General features: G+C 48.9%; 4 protein-coding genes across 4 annotated transcripts; 1 reads left to right on the top strand and 3 right to left on the bottom strand.

The window, feature by feature from the left end:
• Nucleotides 1–1061: 1061 nt before the first annotated feature.
• Nucleotides 1062–10204, bottom strand: PDAP1 (PDGFA associated protein 1). The gene is made up of 6 exons (XM_032989019.2): nt 10117–10204; nt 6267–6358; nt 4197–4304; nt 3666–3787; nt 2601–2752; nt 1062–1895 (listed from the first exon to the last, which is right to left on the bottom strand). The coding sequence occupies exons 1-6, from the start codon at nt 10127–10129 to the stop codon at nt 1837–1839; spliced, it is 546 nt and encodes a 181-aa protein (XP_032844910.1). The 5' UTR covers nt 10130–10204; the 3' UTR covers nt 1062–1836.
• Nucleotides 10205–10376: 172 nt separating this feature from the next.
• Nucleotides 10377–12814, top strand: BUD31 (BUD31 homolog). Its single transcript, XM_042798499.1, has 5 exons — nt 10377–10507; nt 10959–11139; nt 11681–11803; nt 12040–12206; nt 12550–12814. The coding sequence occupies exons 2-5, from the start codon at nt 11046–11048 to the stop codon at nt 12598–12600; spliced, it is 435 nt and encodes a 144-aa protein (XP_042654433.1). The 5' UTR covers nt 10377–10507; nt 10959–11045; the 3' UTR covers nt 12601–12814.
• Nucleotides 12815–13482: 668 nt separating this feature from the next.
• Nucleotides 13483–17138, bottom strand: LOC104355679 (pentatricopeptide repeat-containing protein 1, mitochondrial). Its single transcript, XM_042798894.1, has 7 exons — nt 17031–17138; nt 16619–16837; nt 15892–15993; nt 14758–15522; nt 14400–14516; nt 13878–14060; nt 13483–13662 (listed from the first exon to the last, which is right to left on the bottom strand). Exons 1-7 carry the CDS (start codon nt 17136–17138, stop codon nt 13483–13485), a joined length of 1674 nt encoding a protein of 557 aa, XP_042654828.1.
• Nucleotides 17139–17182: 44 nt separating this feature from the next.
• On the bottom strand, nt 17183–17895 carry LOC122153966 (pentatricopeptide repeat-containing protein 1, mitochondrial-like). The gene is made up of 2 exons (XM_042798500.1): nt 17418–17895; nt 17183–17321 (listed from the first exon to the last, which is right to left on the bottom strand). Exons 1-2 carry the CDS (start codon nt 17796–17798, stop codon nt 17301–17303), a joined length of 402 nt encoding a protein of 133 aa, XP_042654434.1. The 5' UTR covers nt 17799–17895; the 3' UTR covers nt 17183–17300.
• Between the last annotated feature and the right edge of the window lie 44 nt (nt 17896–17939).

Here is a 17939-nt window from a genome sequence, read left to right as displayed (position 1 = left end):
CTTCCTCACCCTCAACTAGAGGCACGAGCAGACCCATCTCACAGCCAAACCGGGAGGACAAAGCTGCTCCCAGGAGTCCTGAGGAGCCTGTGAAGGAGCTGTAAGAAAGCAGATAAATCTTTCCATGTTTCAGAGCTGGGTTTAATTGCATGTGGTAAACAACAGGCAGGGTCACACATTTCATGGAGGGTATGAAATCACGATGAAGGGGTTGTTAAGGGCTTTGGCAAAGACAGAAGAACAATCGGTACCCGGGCAGGTGTGTCAGGGCAGGCAAGATGCCCAGCCACTCCTCCAGCGTTGGTGTCTTAAACTGAGCATCTCTGCAAGGGAAATCCCACCTTGCTCACCAAAAGGAACCTGTACACCGCAACGTGGTCACTGCTCCCGGGATCAGACCTCACTGCGACAGCTCGGGTTAAACCCCACCCCAGGCATCAGCCCCCTGCTTCCCACCCCCTGCCCCAGCTGTCACGTCTGCCCCCACCATTCAAGTCGTTCTTCCCTCTTGGAGCTGACAGCAAGAGCACCCCTCCTGGGACCACTCCTCTTGCGTAGCTCCCTGAAGACAGTTCCTGTCTCAAATCGTGCCCCGGGGCACAAAAGCACAGGCTGGAGGAACAGCTCTAGGGCTTACGCCTTTACCCCGGTGCAGAAGTGACCAGGCATTCCTGCACCAGGAAAGCAGGTTCCCCGCTGCAGCGTGAGCAGGCATCTCACAGTGACATTGCCCCCAGGAGACAACTGACAGGGGGGACAGTTTGGGGACTGGCCTTCTGACACAGCAACTGGACCAGACAGCAGCCTGAGGGGTAACCGTTTTCTCCACTGTGGTAACCAGACTGTGCAAGACGTCCCTCAGAGACAGCAAGAAAAAGCTTTTTGCCTTCAGGCCGCATCTGCCGATGGAGCTCCTGAACCTCCAGCCAAATTCCACACTCAGAAAGAACAAAGCAGCAGCTGCAGGAGTCACCCCACCACACTGCTAGTGCCCCTCGCCTCTCAGCACCAGCCTGTACACTTGTGTTCATCTACACACATGCAAGACGAGGACGGAGCAGTTATGATAACTTACATTTTAATCAGCCAAATATACAAGTTCTGTTGTTGTTGGTTTTTAGACTTTCTCAAGTTTTTTTTTTTCCATCTGGGTCTGATACAATTAATGTTGTTTGTTTTTTTTTCCTTTAAACAAAGGATGATGTGGTTAAAAACTGGCACTATCCCTAATAAAGAGGAGAAAAAAAAAAAAATGAAAAAAATGAAGAGGAGGGAAAAGGGGAGACCGGCTGCAAGAAAGGAGGGATGAAACCGGGAAGGAACGGCACTCCAGATGTCCATGAAGTCAGGCTCCCAGCTTATACTGCAACACCCTGCAGCAAAATTTGATGGGCCATTTCCCCCAAAGGATTCCTTAGATACATTATCCTTCAGGCTTTCACTAGCAAGTCAAAGTTCCCCACCCCATGCCCCCACCCACAATGACCCCACAATCTATTTTCTTGCAATCTAATATTTGAAGCATCTCCCCTCCCACCCTGCCCCCTGCCTATGAGTTCTTAATCCTAAAAACAGCAAAAACATTCACGTTTCCAAACTGTTACAGAGAATTGCTGTTCAGCACAGTTCTGCACCGAAGATAGCAGCTGCCCCTAACCCCAAATGGAAATCTGTGCCAGGATGAGGACAAACACATCGTCAGTGTCTCTTGGAGGTGAAGGTGACTTCGATGCCGCAGTACACCCTACGTGGCATCTATGGTATGCAACACGACAGAGTTCCTGGCAGGCACCAGGCACAGTTCCCTGGAGCTTCCTCCTCTTGCATGTCCTGTGCTTACTTGTTAAGGGATAGTGACTGCAGTCTTTTACCTGCCATAGCCGCTTCGTCTTTTGCTGGGGGAAGAAAAGAACAGAAGTTTCGTCACTTCACAGCATCTATCAGGGACTGGTGGTGGCTTGACAGCCCCAGAGACAAATCCTGCTAGTCATGTACAGTGAGGAATGGGGGAAAACCCGACCCTTCCTGCCAATCCCTGGCAGATCCCCTCCAGAGTCAAGAGGAGCAGCCCCTCCTGCATGTTCCCTTCTGTCCTTGGCCCCTCTTCAGGCATCCACAAATTACCCTGATGCTGATGCACCAATTTCTCAGTGGAAGCCACTGAGAAGACACGCTCACCAGACTTCTGGTTCGCACCTATCAGAGCCAAAAAGAAAGCCCAGGCAGGGGGGAGTGTGGCAAATTCCCTGGGCAGTTTGGATCCCCAGCACCCAAAGCAGATAAATCACAACCAGCACAAGGAACCCGCAAATTGGAGCAAGCTTTGCCTGGGAGGCTGAGGACGCGATGGTTACCAAGGGCAGTTCCCTTCTCTCTTTCCCTGCTCCCCATTCAGATGTCCTAGAGCTTTATAAAGCAAGAGCTTTACAGGAATGAAACAGCTGAACCTGGTTTTGATGAGAGGAGCTGTGATGACACTCAGCAACACCACACAGCCTCAGGAGATGAGGGATTACTACGTGGGATATGAGAAATCATGCCTCTTGGCAGTACAGCCGTTGCAAAGGCAAGTAAGAGGAGAAGATTAATTACTCTCTAACCTTTTCTTTCTTCTTCTTTCTTTCTGGCAGCTTCTTCCCTTTGCTTCCGAATGATGGCTAGTCGGGCGAGATCTGCCTTTGCTTGTTCTGTTTTGCCAGCTAGGTGCATTTTCATGTATCTTTCTTTTGCCTTTTGTTTCTCTATTTCCTCTCTGTTTGAGGGAAACACATCAGTCACCAGAGTGTCCAAGCAAGCACACGGGTACAGGCAGAGAGGGGGAGGCTTTCTGACTGGGAAGGACAGGGAGGGCAGAGATGGGTTGCCTACAGAGCCTGGGGGGCCCCGTCACCAGTTTTCAAGCACAGGTTATAGTTACTGCGGGGTTTGGACAGGGATGATGAGAGATATTATTTCTACCTTCATTCAGCTGAGTAAGGACACCAACACACAATGAGGTCAAACAAATCAGCCCCAGACTGCACAGCACCATGACATGTTTTTCCCAGCCTCACCCTCAAAGGTGTACTTCTGCTGAAGCAATCTATCCCAAATAAGCAAGCTTAAATCTTTCACTCAGAAACTCTTCACTGCTAAATGAAACTCAAAGATTAAACTTTGGTTCTCATCTTATTCATCTGCTCAGACAAAGATTTCACCATGATGCCTGCAATCTGGGAAACCGCTACCTGTCACTAGGGCACCTTCTGCAGCAAGATTAAAGTGGACCCCAAGGTGACCTCTGGTTAATGGATTTCAGTTATGTCTGATTTTCAGCATAAAGCTTCAGGAAAGGAATGGCCTACATCCACTTCAAAGCAACAAATTTCCCTCTCTTAGAGCACCTGGCCAAGCTGCTTGGCTCCAGGATGGCCACAGCTACTCCCAGAGGACAGACAACTTCTGTAAAGTTTGGAAGGAAAGACATTTTGAGCCACAGTGAGTCCTGCTTGACAGTTTGCTGCTGTTCAGTGTCTGCTTTAGACAGCAACACATTTAAAGGGCTTCCCTGAAACACCAACGCAAACACAGCAGGGAAGCACCTCCCAGTGTTAAGCTGCTGCCACCAGCAAGGATGAAATTCCAGGAACACGCTAGCTCCTGCTGAGGCAGCAGGAGAGACTCACCGCTCTCGTCGTGAGAGTTCCTTAGGTCCATCCAGGTCCAGCTGAGTTACTTTTTTGGTTGTCTGAATTACACGATTGGGATTCTCTATGTCTATCAACCCTTCCACTCCTTTGCGCTTTTGCTAAGGTTCAAGAACAAGAGGACGGTTAAGAAGCTCCCTCACACCCAACGCTGTGTTGTATCAGAGCTCATCAAACACACTGCAACACCCCCCAAAAGCAGGATTCAAGATGTTTTTACTACCAGACAACAAAGCCATTTATGAACCAAGATTTATACTACCAGTCCCCTTCAGCCTTTTTTGAAATCTTCTTGCCTTTGCATTTCACTTATACAAATACACAAGTTTTCATTCTGAGGACAAAATGCTGTGATGTAAGGTTTTTTTGGGCTTCTAAAAATAGGTCTTCCGTAAAAAATGTACTATAGGTAGCTGTCAAAGAGAACTCAGAGTCAAGAGCATGCATTTCTCTCCTGCCCCAAGAATCTGGGTGGTGCAAATGCATTAAGTGCCCTGAGAATGACAGTACCTGATAATCCTCATCATCTTCATCACTCTCATCTGAATCTAAAGATTTCTTCTCCTTTTTGGGGTCTCCTGTTGCTCCTTCACCTCCTTCTTCTTGCTCCTCTTCTTCCTACAAAATCACAGGAAAGTAGAGAAAACGCATGTCAATAAAAATCCCAAATCCAACAGTGGCTCTTGAATTAGCTCACTCTGGAGGGATGAGAGACAGCTCTGGGAGCATTAGTGTTCCTGACGTGGCCCTTATGACACCAAGAGTGCCTGGCTGTTACAAGACAAGAGCTCATTCTCAACACTTAAGGGTGCATCACTTGCCCCAACAGATCACCTTTAAACAATTCTGCTGTTTTCTCTGTTTAACAGGCCAGGAAAATGATTGTAAAAGACAGAGCTGGCACTTTACTTTCCCCAAATGAAAGATCTGCAGGAGACATTTTGGCACAGGTTTCCAGTGCACAATATCTCAGGGACTGGAAACTACACAGATGTAGTGTAGAGCTGGATCCCATCCTAGATCTAGATAAAAAAAAAAAAAAAAAAAAAAATCCTGGAGAAGAGCAAATTGACACCCATCAAACAGAACATTATTATCCAAGAAATTACAGCCTGTTTAGCACAGCTTTTAGCAGTCAGAAGCCCAGGAACTAATCTGTGAATCATAGAAGATAAGATTAGAAGAACCAACATGGGTGTGAATAGCTTGCTTTACCATTGCCAAATTTCTCTCACCACAGCAACTGGCAACAGTGGATGAGCTATGGGCAGCAAGAGCAGTAATTCTGATAATTGTTGAGGCTTTTTTTAAGCTTTCCCTAACAAAACAGCGTTAGATGCAATCATCACTATGTGGTACAGATTATCACCAAAAAACAAGAGAAACCCTTCTCAAAGAGCAGTTCTCTGGTTTGTTTTGAAACAAGCCAGACATTTCAAGTGGCGCTGTGCTTGTTCTGTTCTGTTTCCAGTTGGTATTTTTATTAACATCTCAGAAGTAGCGAACGCTTAGAAAGTTTGTGAATGACATCGCACTGGTAGGAGTTGGAATCATTTTGGAAAACAGATCAGACCCGTAAGTGGTTTCAGAATTTGGAAAGATGGCATGAAACCAAGAAGGTGGAATCAGAAGATGAACCAAGAGGAGTTAGACTTCAGAAGAAGAAATCCAACACAAAGTCGGAATATGTGGCTAAGCAGCAAACCACACAATCATCTTGAGTTACAGCTGGTCAAAACATTAAAAAGAGTCAACAATATGGCTCATAACTGCTTGAAAGAGTAACCTTCTTCTCAGAGTTATTCATCAGTATTTCCTATATGGGGTATAATTATCCTACTGGAGTCAGTGCTGTGAGGCTTCAGCTGGAATAGTGTATTTGGGCTTAGGCAGCACTTTCAGAAAGTCACAGAAAAATAGCAGTGAGTGTGTCATGGTAGCTGTGATAATTTGGGGATACAAGAGAGCAAGTACTGCGAAAAGTAGCTGTGCTTTTATAATGCAAGTCAGGTAGCTGTGGAAGTGGAGGGAGTTGTTACAATCCTATGCTGGGGCATAGAAACATGTCCAAAAAAGGACTCGTGCCAAAAACCTCTGTTATCTCTCCCTACAAGTCAGAGGCAAACAAGAAAATCATATGTACAGGAAGAAGTCAAAGGAGTTTGGCCTTTTAAGTCCAGAAGAGAAACAGGGCAAATATAGTAATTTCCATATAAAATAAGACATGAACATGCAAGCTCTTTTTCTCCATAGCCAAGCTGCAGAGGATGGATAAAAAAATTAGCTGACACTGGAATGTTGATGAATGATGAAATACTCGGGGAAAAGGTGTCTAGAGCTGCTGTGTAATCATCTTCCCTATCCTTTAACCTTCAAATTGTGAACTAGATGGTCTACCTGGCCTCATTTCTGTGAGGAACCAGACTGGATCACACCTTGCAGTCTCCCCAGCCAGAGATATTCATATTGTGATCACTGACAGAATGATCTGCAACACTTGACTAAGCTGCTGTTTCTCATAAACTGAAAAGTTAAGCCCGGACTTATGGCAGTAGGGACATCATGCAGGCAAACACCTACCCTTGCCTTTTGCTTTTCTGCTTGGAGCTGGGCATCAATCTCTTCAGGACTTGTGTACTGTCTTGCTCGGCCTTTGTGGCCTCCTTTTCTACCTGTACAAAAAAATATATAAATTAATAAACGGCTTAGTGATAAGCTTCCAGAAGGGTCTACTCCTCCTGCAGCACTCTGTCTGGATTTTCAGTGCAGGTAGGATAAACCGAAATAGCTCCTCTGATAGAATCTAACAAAAAAAGGACACATTGAACTTGCCACTCTCAGTGAAACACTCCAAGAATTTTGGGTAAGTTACAGGGAGACTTGGGATTATTAATCCACAGAAAGGTACTCCAAGAATCAGTTCTTTCTTTCCCCTTGGGCTGTTTTGGGGGACACCAGAACTGAGAGCAGCCGATCAGCTGCAAAGTGTTTTCCAAATGAACCACAGGATTATTCTACAGAGAGGGAGCCAGGAAGGTACCCCCATCCCTCTACTATCGCAGAGCCGTGACACCAGTTATCAGGCAGCAAGCTTCCAAGTGCCCCCTCAGCTCTTGGTGACGCCACCCTTCCTCGCCCACCCATGCCTACGCTCGTGGCCTCTCTGATTCACTTCCCGGGCTGGCTCAGTCCCACAGCGTTTCCTGCACAGGAGGAATCACAGCATGTTCCTGCAGCAGCCACGGTCACAACCAGCTCTCTGACAAGCTTGCCTCCTTAACCCCTCCCCTACACTAAGGCTGTGCCAAGAGAAAATAGGAAGCTAATTGGACAAAAGCTTTGGGAATTATTACGAGAGCTGAAAAACTACTAAAAGGATCCTCCATGTTTTACTGTTATATAAGGAAAAATAAAAACAAACTCTAGGAACCAGCAAGAGGAGAGAGTCGGCTTAGCTGTCTGGATTGCCTGGCTAAGATCTGCTCTCAAGTTCAAAATTCTGTTGATTAATGAATTGCTGAAGCCATTAACACTTCCTGCAAGTGACGGCTCCATTTCTATTCTTACAGCTCAAAGAACTGTTGGAAAAGCAAAATGAATAGCCAGTCTCTAGCCCTGAGCTACAGAGCTCAAGGTACAACCGGTACACAAGATTTGCAAAAAGCAAAGGAGCTCTCTGCTACTGCAGGAGTCTTTGAAGTCCAACAGAAGGAGCAGGAAATCCTCACTGTCTCTTTTTCCCTCCCCGTTTCACCTGCTGAGGACAACAGAAACCTTACGGTGGCAGGGAGGGCTGAGGGGATTGTCCCTCCTTTGTTGGGACCACGCAGGATGCACGGCAGAGATCTGTCACTGCCGTGCTGGGCTGCACTGGGGGAACCTGGAGGGACAGGGAGCACCCGTGCAGGCAGCCTCTGTGGGCTGTGAGCTTTAGACATTCAGTATTTTCTGACCAGTCCTCCTGGCTCAGCAGAGACAAACTCTCATAGGTTTTAGCTCAATAAGAGCCAAGCTGTGGAATAAATTATCTCCAAAACCTCAATGTGAAACCTTACCAAAACTCCTAAGATGTTTTTCTCACGTGAAATAAAGAAGCGCAGAGACCAGATTCTTCTCTCTCCGCTCAGCCTGAGGAAGCCCGTGGGCACTCCAAGCATAAGCACAACCAAAAGCTTTGCTGTACTCAAAGATGTGTGTTTTATGTTTGTCTGTTCCCAACCACATGGTAACACTGACCCCCTTTGGGAACGAGATCTGCCGTGGGAGCAATGCTACCCCAGGAGACATTACCTCACTGCCCAGCAAATGTCATCACTCTGAATGGAACAACAGTAATATCCCTGACATGCTATGTAACAGCAGGAAAACCTAAATAAATCAAACCAACGCTGTGCTACAAGCTTAGCCGAGGCCAGGCAGCCTTCTTGTCCGGCTGGACTCAGAATTTTACACCAGGCTCAGAACTGAAGAACACAAAAGCCTCATTACTGCAAATTAACAGCAGTAATAACGGGGCAGAGCAACTCCAGAGAAATGATCTTACATGAAATGCCTAATGAAGGAGCAAATGGAAGAGTGAACCAATCCCGTTTATATTCGAGCCCGCACAGAGAGGGGTAAGGCCCCTTTGAGTGGGAGCAGCGGCTCAGCAGCTGGAGGGACTGCGGGAGCTCAAACCGCACATCCAACGAGCGGGGTGCGGGTCTCACTCCTGCCACCAACCTACTGCACGATTCCCTTCAGCTCCATGCCTCAGTTTCCCCATCTGTAAAGCAGGGATAACGATTCTCATCCTCTGTGAAGCACTTGTAAAATATATTCAACCTGCAGATTTCACCTGCAGCAGAGACCACGGGCACCTGAGGCAGGCACACTTTCAAATACATTTGTTTTCGGCTTTAAACAGCACAGTTAAGGAATCTGAATCAAAGAGAATGGAAGAATATTGAAGGAATCACTTTTTTTTTAAATCAAAGTATTCAAAAAATAATCCTGTAACAAAATTTATTGGGTAGTTAACCCCCCACGTTTTATATTAAACACTGAGTGCAAAAATCCACTCTTCTGCTAACAATACAATAACTCCTACTGACTTAGGGTGGGGGGAGGTGAGCAAGGATCCCTCTTTTCCCAAGAAGCAAAAGGTTTGAAACCAACATTTAAAACTGTACAGTGAAATACAGAGCAGGAAATCCTGAGTTGCGGGGCATTTAAATAAGGCCACCGGGGTTATAACCCACCACAGCTCTTTGCCTTCACAAAAAAATATTCAAAAGTTTCAGCCCTATCTACTAACATTGTGCAAATGGACACGAAATAAAATGCTTAAAGAAAGTCTAACTAGGGAAGCAGATTTGGTACTAAAGCTTGGGAAATGCTGATGAAATAAACTGGAGCAAACTACAAAGATGAATGACGAAGGCTGGTTTACATTAATGTATATGACTGGGGTTGCACAGACGCTCGCACAAGAGCCAATTATGCAGATGGTGCATCTGGAGAAGGTTCTGGGTGGATCCAGCTCAGTCCTGACACTCTGTCAGTCCCTCATTACTTCTCCTTATTCACACAAGCAAGTCAGTACCCGCTCGGTAATGCCCAGATGTGGAGCTGCTGGAGCCACATCAAAGGGGCCGCGTTTGAAGCCCCTGAACCAACGACAACCTCCATAACCCCCCCAGGGCCGGGCACCCCACCCCCGGCCTCTCGGATTCCCCATTCCCAGCCCCGAGGGTCCCCACCATTGACCCACTGGGATGGGAAAGCCATCAGCCCCTGCACACCGCCGGTGCCCCCTCCCCAAAACACCCCGTGTAGCTCCTCCCGGGGTGTCCGGGTACCCCAAGCTCTGCCCTGGGGGAACCGGTTGCAGTTTCCAACCCAGCGGGGAGCACATGGGGCCCAGTTCGCTCCCAGTCCCACAGTGTGTGTGTGGGAGGGGGGGGCCTGGAACCCCACGGCACCCCCAGGGGCTGCTGCGACCCCACGGCACTTATTTGGGGGGGTGGGCACAACAGGGGAGCGCCAGCTCTGCGAGAAACGTGGAGAATGTATCGTCTCTGCGGGGAGGGGAGCGCGGCTCCCCCCGAAGCCCTCGACGAGCGGTCTGAGGGAAACAACCGAGACCCTCCCCGCTGCCGCCGTCCCCGGGCTGACCCCCCCTCACACTCCAAGATAAGCGGGAAAAGAACCATTTTCCCCTTCCCAAGCTCCGCAATGCCGGGGAGAGCGGGGAAGGAGACCACCCCCTCAGACGTGAGGGCGGGAAACGACACACACACCCCCACACCCGCCCCGAACCCCCAAACCGGGGCCTCATCCCGCGCCTCATCCTGTGCCTGAGGGGCCTACACCCCCCCAGCCCCCTCCTCCTTCCTCTGCCACCCCCGGTGCTTCTGGCCGGGGCGAATCCCCCCGGCCCGGCCCCCACCTCCTTTCGGCATCGCGGCGGCGATGGCGGCTGCGGCAGCTGCAGCGAGGCCCCCCCGCGGCCCCGAGCGGCGACCCGGAACCGGAAACCGTCCCCCCTCCCCTCCCGGTGCTCCCCCCCCCCCGCCCGCTCCCGCCGCGGGGCTGCCCGTAACGCCGCCGCTCCCGCCACCCCTCCGTGTGTGTGTGTATTTCCTCCCCCCGGAGAGCGGGGCTGCTTCTCCAACCGATCGACCGCGCTCTCAGCCCTGCTCCGGTTAAGGCGGAGTGTGGGGGGGTGGGGGTGCGCACGGCGGTGTTTTCTTCAGGCACCGCGGCGGGCAGCCCAAAGGGGCGTGTCCACGGGAGGCCCCCGCGGGCGGTGGCGGCGCGGAAGCTGTGGCCCTCGGCGGGTGAGCGGCACCGGGGGTCGCACCCCCCCCCCCCCCCGGTACCGACACGGCACCAGCTCCGCGGGTCGCGCTGGGGGCGGCGGGGCTGCGCCTGGGGGCCTCGCCCGCGGTGTCAGTAGGAGCTGGCGGGAGTTGTTGCTTCAGGGTAGCTGCCCGGGGTGGGGGGAGGGGCGGCAGCCGTCTCGCTTTGCTGAGAGGAGGAAAAAGGAAACAAAAAAAAACCCAAAAAACCGATTTATTGTGGTGAGGTAGATGTCAGCGCTCACTGCAGCGCCTGTTGGTGTCCCCCAGTGCCACACTGGGCGAGATTCCACCTCCTTCACACGCTCCAGAAAGCTTATTTTCATCTTCGGGAGTGCTAAATGGCAAAGGGGCACCGAAATCTTAAGAGGAGTATTTCTAACAACTGTTTCCCTTTTTTTTTTTTTTTTTTTTTTTAATTCTTCCCCAGTGGTTTTCAGGGCCTTGAAGCAGCTGCACATCTGAGTGCTGGCAAGCACTTGTCCCCTTGCCTTTTGCCTCTCTTGTTTCTGCGGCGATGCCCAAGGTGAAGAGGAGCAGGAAGCCTCCCCCGGATGGCTGGGAGCTGATAGAGCCGACGCTGGATGAGCTGGATCAGAAAATGAGAGAAGGTAAGAGGCAGAGCCGGGTGTTCTCAGGGATTTGACCCCCAAAACATGGACATTCTTCACCGCTTCAGGAAGCACTGCTTCCTCCCCAAATACAGATCGACCTTTTTTATAGCTCAGCCTCACAGTGGTACCACAGTGTGACTGGGCCAGTACTGGTCGCTTTTTTCTGGGTGTCCACAGGCCACAGAGGTTTGGCGTGCAGTTGTTTTAGGGCACGCCGTGGCCGAGCCCCAGCTGAAGCTCACTGGTGTGCGTGGAAGGACTGGTAGTTCTTGTCCATGCTGTTGCTCTGGTCTGATGAGCCACGGCAGCTATGAAGTCACCCGCCATCCCAGTGCGGGTCATGTCATCCCCGCTCTCGTTCTGGTTTTATTTCATAAAGGAGCTGTTTCAGGTCAGGTCCCTTTCCTTTGTATCTTCCCCATTAAACTCAGTCTTATCTCTGTAAGGTATTAAAGTTATGAACGTTCTGGGATTGGTTTATTGCAAAGTAAGGAAAGAAGTTGGCCACTTGAAACCTGGTGTTTGTGTTCCCTCCCAGCGGAGACTGAGCCTCATGAAGGGAAGAGGAAAGTGGAATCCCTTTGGCCTATCTTTAGAATTCATCACCAGAAAACACGTTACATCTTTGATCTCTTTTATAAAAGAAAAGCTATCAGCAGAGGTGAGGAATGCAAATGCTTTACCCTGGGCAGGGGAAAACAGAACAGAGCAAAACATCCACCCATGGATGTGTCTGAACTGGGGCACTGGTGGGATCAGGTTTCTGGGGAGGGAGGATGGAGTGGAGGCTGGCAGCTGCCTGGCTTTAACTGCTAGTTACTACAGCTAGTAATTCCTGGTAGTGAGTCTTCTAACACTTCCTGGGAGCTACTTGTGATGGTGTCTGCTCCTCTACAGAGCTCTACGAGTACTGCATCAAGGAAGGATACGCTGACAAAAACCTGATTGCAAAGTGGAAGAAACAGGGTTACGAGAACCTCTGCTGCCTGCGGTGTATCCAGACACGGGACACCAACTTTGGAACCAACTGCATCTGCAGGGTCCCCAAAAGCAAGCTGGAAGTGGTAAGAGGTTTCAGCTTCCTCTGTGTGTCTGGACCCTTGCAGCACTCGGTCAACTTCTCCCAGGTCAGGGACTGCAGAGGAGGCAGTGCTGCTCCTCCTGATAATTTCCTCTAGTTCTAACGTTTTCTGTCTTTGCTGGCAGAGTTGGTATCTAGCGGGTTCTAAAGTTACTTTCAGCTTTGGCATGCAGTCATTTAAAGTCATTAAAGTATGGAAAACAACAGAAAATGGTCTGGTAGAAACCCTGCTCACACAGACCCGTTCTGTGCCTTGAGGCCCGAGCCTGCTGGTCTGTCTGCTCACGTAGCTTGGCTGAAATACCCTCCTTGTGTTTCTTTTCCAGGGAAGAATCATTGAATGCACTCACTGCGGATGCAGAGGCTGTTCTGGATGAAGCCTTTAGCCATAAGACTGCTTTCTGAACTCTGAGGGATATTATCCTACACAATGGACTATTAGTGCAGTTCTAGCCACCTTCTGTGTGATTGGATATTTCTGTATAGCAATTAAAATGGCAACATATTCTTCTGGATAATATATACAATGGTGGTTGTTTTGGAGTACGTTGCTGTGTAGCCATCTATTTTAAAATAAAGTCTGCCTCCTGAGAGTGTGGTACGATCTTCTGGCAAAACCCTTCTGTGCGCCTCTTCTCCTCTTAAATATGTTTTGGTTTGTTTGTCTGTTTGAAGGTTGTTCTATATACTGTGAGGAGTTCTAAATGCAAGCTGTTTTTCAACCAACTCTTATCCCTCCTTCTTAACTAACTGAATTTAAAAGGCTGCGTGGAAAGGAAATAATACAGATCTCAAACATCCAGTCTGATTCAAGCTCTCCCCTGATCTTGTGCAGAAGGAATCTAAATTTCACTGCAACTCCCTGCTAAGGTTTGTAACCTGGAATTTGTACATAAATCAATTCAGGGATGGCAGCAGCCTATACAGACTTACAGGTCACACGTTAAGTGCCCAGTTATGCACAGAACATAGGAAGGAGACAAAACCAGCAGAGTTCCACCACTGTCAAAGCTGAGTGTGGTTCTTCCTTATTTAGCACAGGGCTTGTTAAACTACAGCCAATCTCATCCTCTGCGTTTAAGAAAATGCCCTGAAAATGTATTTGCTTCTCCTCAAAACAAAGAACAAGCGTTTTATTATGTAGTTACTGTGAGAACTTGGGTTCATGGGAATACAAAGCAGCTTTAGCACAGGACATTTTATGGGAGCAAGTTCTTACAACACCAGGAAGATGCAGGACTTCAGTATCCTGCTCACTGCTACTTCTGCTCTGGCTGCTCCTGCACAGCCTTGTCCTTATTGTCCTCTACCGCACGTTTCACTGTTCTGTATTTTTCCCAGGGGTGGGGGGTCTCCTCTCCTGCCATTACTTTTAACCACCGATAGTAGTAGCCGCGGAAACCATCAATTTTCTCCAGGTATGGGTTCTTTGACTTATACTGCAAACAGAAACCCAACAAAACAAGTTTCTATTAGAAGAGAGCTCACTTCAATACCAGCATGCAATAGCTACGAGCTGCTACTAGAGAAACAGCTATCAACTGTCAGCCAGAAGAGATAGACCCAAAGGAAAAAAGGCGTAGGCAGACATATGTTTCCCCTCCTTTTTTGGTGTCCTGATGCCTTCACACTGTGACCGGTCGTGGCTACTTACCCTGTCAAATTTCGGAGGGTACTGTGCTGCGAACTCCAGCTGGCGTATGATAACTTCATTGGGAGGCACCTGGTTTTTCCTCATGTCTTGCAGGATCGCTGTGAGGTAAGTGTAATCCAGCTGCCTCACAGCAGCAGTAATGAGGGTGCTGTAGATATACTTGTTGGGAGTTACTCCAGACCTCTGGAAACAACAAAAGCTGCAGTTAAACTTGTTTATCTGCTGACTAGCACAGGACTCCTAGAAGGAAGAGGCATGCAGGCACTTCTCAGACAAAGGACAAAGCTGTCACTCTGGGACGTGTGTAGCAGCTTCTACGGTGTCAGCACACCTTCCCGTGAGCCCTCTCCTATCCCAGGTATAGGACAGGCCACCTGAGCTGGCACCTACTTTAGAGTTGTATGTTTTTGGAGTGAGGACACAACAACTCGCCACAGAAACCTCAGCACGTCTTTTTAGAAGCATTAATGCTTCACTCCGCCTCTTCCTACAGCTCAAACCCCAAGCAGCAGAGTTCATTACCTTCAAATCTGAGAGTAACTGCAGTCCATCCTTCGCTTGGTGGCAAGCGATTGCCAAGTTACAAAAGGTCTGGAGGTTAGGCGACAGCCCCCTCTTCACTAGAGCTGGCAGTATGCTCTGCAAAAGACAATTTTGACATCAATTTCCAAAAAGTCTCACCGTAGCCTTCCAGGCAGAGAGCAGAATGTGCTAAAACAGAATCCATAAATACTTAAAAATTAACAGAAGCACTGGCTTGTGGAAAACAGTGGGAGATCCCCAGTTTTGTGGAGAAACAGGTCTCACAGCAAAACACAGGTAACACTGGAGGCCTGAAACATGGAGGTGGTGACAGGGATGGTTCTGAGTTTTTTCTCACCATTGCTCCTTGCAGGTCTCTCTGTTTACTTTTCTTCCTTATTAAAGTGTTAAAGAAGGTCACATCTACTTTCACTTTATGCTCATCTAGGAGTGCCAGCAAAGAGGTCTCCGAGGGGCTTTGGGGTTCTACCAGCTCAGCCAGTAATGTAAACGTTTTAATGCTGGGTTCTGCATTGTCCTCCTTCATTTTATTCAAGAAGCCTTCCACGTCCCCCATCAAAGCCAGTCGATCAGACGGTGAGGCCACTTTCCCCAGGGAAACTGTCCCCCAGGCTCTGTCAGACATCCCAGAATCCAGCAAGTTGGGCAGGTTGTAGAAATGCTGCTTCTGGCTTAGGTGTGCTTCTTCCTGCTCCATCCCCTCCTGGTCTCTCCTCATCAATGCTCCAGTCCTGCTGTGAGCTATGCTTGGGCTGTCGAGATCAGCTTGTTCTGTTTCAGCCCGATCCACAGCTTTATTCTGTTTCCAGATCAGTTCTTCAGGCTGCACCGAACTCTCCCAAAATAATTGCTTTTCCATAGCTTCCACATCCAGCTGGACAGCAGCTGCACTCTCTGATCCCTTCTTCATCAGCTTCTTCACCTTTTCCTTCTGCCTCCCAGGTGCCAGCCTTAGCTGAGATGAGATCTCATTGGTGGGTCTGAGCAGGAGCTCAGAAGCCACGGCTGGATCACCTATTCCACAGTCTCTCGCAGCACGCAGCATCAAATTGTAAACGTGGCTGTCAGCCTTTATTCCAAGTTTAGTCATTTGTTTCCAAACCTGGAGAGGGGAAGATAAATGCCAAACATACGTGATATTAAACAACAGCGAGTGTTTCTAGTGAATTGTAAGCATATCTGTTAATGGTATCTGCTTGCAGAAAAGGAGGGAGTTCACAGCATTGCAAGGTGAGATGCCACTGGACAGCGAACAGCCACCTCAAGCTAGTACAGTCCTGTGAGATCATCCAGGGCAGTTCACCAGGGTACAAGACATCCTGATGGAAGTCTAGTTTACAGAATTTCTCCTAGGAGGAGCTGAACTACTCCTACTTCATCAGCTCTGAGCAACGTGCTGCCTTCTGTGCATTCAAGTGATGAGTTACTATAGAGGTGCTTGTTCCTCCCCACTCAGAATATGAAGACAAACCTGTAAGGCATATCGGAAGCCATTTTCACTGTCCTTTATGCAGCCCATGAGAAGGAAGCTGAAGGTCTCTGCTGTGAGAACATGGCCCTTGTGCACAATTTCCTAAAAGAGCAGAGAGAACATTAAACTTCCCAGTTACCCAAACAGTAGCAGCTGGCTATGAAGCTCAGATATTGCTGTTGTCTTCTGGAGATCCAGCAGCAACAAAGCATAGCATGAAATCCCAGTGATGCGAGGAGAATGATCACTCCAGGAGAAAGAGAGCCCTGAAACACCTGCATAGATCCTAGCTTCCCCATGACGGGAGCTACAGGAAATGTGGTGGCAGGAACAGCAACCCTTTTAGCTAGTCCCAGACTGGCCCTTCTGAGAAAAGCTGCAGTAAGAGCTCTTGGAGGAGCTAGGTATTAACATGTAGCTCTTCAAAACAAGGAATGGAGACAGACATAGTACCAGTGAACACCAAAATATTTTGTTCAGGAAGTCTTTAACACACCTGACCAGTTTTAAAGCCAACATCTGCAGCTGTCTCCTTTTATGTACTTTAAGCTTAATGTTTGGTACATACCAAGACGATTTCATTTTATGAAGCCAAGGATCAATGAAATCTAAACATGCGATCTGTAACTATGTCTGCTGGACATGAAATCAGAATTGCAGCATGGCAACTTCCAGAAGCTTCGACCAGAGCAGACTACACTTAATATGAGAAAAGTCAGGTATTTACCTTCAGTACATCAAAGCACATCCTGAGATCCGAGCACAGGGCACAAACCTTCAGCAGCGCGTGGTAGGTGATCAGGTTCAGCTCCTCATTTTTGCTCTTGAGCTGCTGTCGTAATTTGAGAGCGCTCTGCAGGCCCGAGTCTTTCCATGGCGATTCGGCACAGGCATTGAACAGGGCTGTGTAAGTGGCCTCGGTGGGAGTTAAGCCTCGTTTTTTCATCTAAGGGAAGAGAAGAATTATTTGAACTGGCTTTTTAGGAAAGGACTTCTACAACTTCTTAAGTGCTTCAGGCTAAGAAGGTGCAAACACTAACTCAAAGGTGTTTTGGAGACAAAGTAATGTGATCAAATGCTTAAACAGTTTTAGCTTAGAAAACATAACGAAGGTTTGAGAGAGGAGAATGTAAACCTACGTCATTGTAGAGCCTGAATGCCTTTTTCACGTAGCCAACCCTGCCGCAGCCGCCAATTAGAACAGTATAATTGCTTTCTTCTGGCTGCACACGCTCTTCTTTCAGCATCTGCACCTCAAACAGCTCCAGAGCCTCTGCCAGCTACAGCGAAGAGGAAAATCCACGATGAAGCAGCAAGAGAATCACTTACAATGGATATGAATATATACAGCTGTGGGCAGGTTGTGGTAGAAGTCCTACAGAGCACAAGATTCCTCACAGATTCTTACCTTACTTCTTTCTGTAAAGATACTAAGGGATAAGATAATACAGATGGGACAGAGTTGCAGAGCTGCATCTTTCATCAATGCTATTATAAAACAAATAAGCAAAGAGCTGGGAACAAACCTTGTCATCTTTAATGAGGGCCTTGCATTTTAAGAAGTACCAGTACGGGGTGTTCTTAGGGCCACGTGGAGGTTTTCTTTCTGGTTCTTCCCTTCCCTCTTCTTGAAGCATCAAATTATGAAAGCGCGATGTGGTTTTGTGATAGTATTTTCTAGAAGAAAATTTACTAGACAGCGTCCCGAACTCCACGCCTTCATCTTCGTCCTCCTCACCAACAGCTTCAGCGCTGCTGCCAGCACCGGCCTCCCCCGGGTCGCTCGCGGGCAGCTTGCAGAACGAGCGGGACGGCCTCCAGCCCGGCTGCGGGGGCGGGAGCAGGCGGGGCGCCTTCCCGGGGGCTGCCCAGCGGCACAGCGGGGCGAGGAGCCGCATGAATCTCATACCGTGGCTACCGGGAAGGGTACCGGGACCAGTGAAAGGGGGGGGGTGTGTGTGCTGTGTGTCACGGCCCCCCCCCCTCAGCCGCGCGCCTGCGCGGGCGGAAGGGGCGTGCCCGCCGCGCTGTGATTGGCAGAGCCGGGC

This window comes from Tyto alba, unplaced genomic scaffold (assembly GCF_018691265.1).
Source record: "Tyto alba isolate M040663 unplaced genomic scaffold, T.alba_DEE_v4.0 Super-Scaffold_28, whole genome shotgun sequence".
NCBI classification, from domain to species: domain Eukaryota; kingdom Metazoa; phylum Chordata; class Aves; order Strigiformes; family Tytonidae; genus Tyto; species Tyto alba.
Note: the sequence above shows the minus strand (reverse complement) of the source record. Positions and strands in the feature narration are given on the sequence as shown.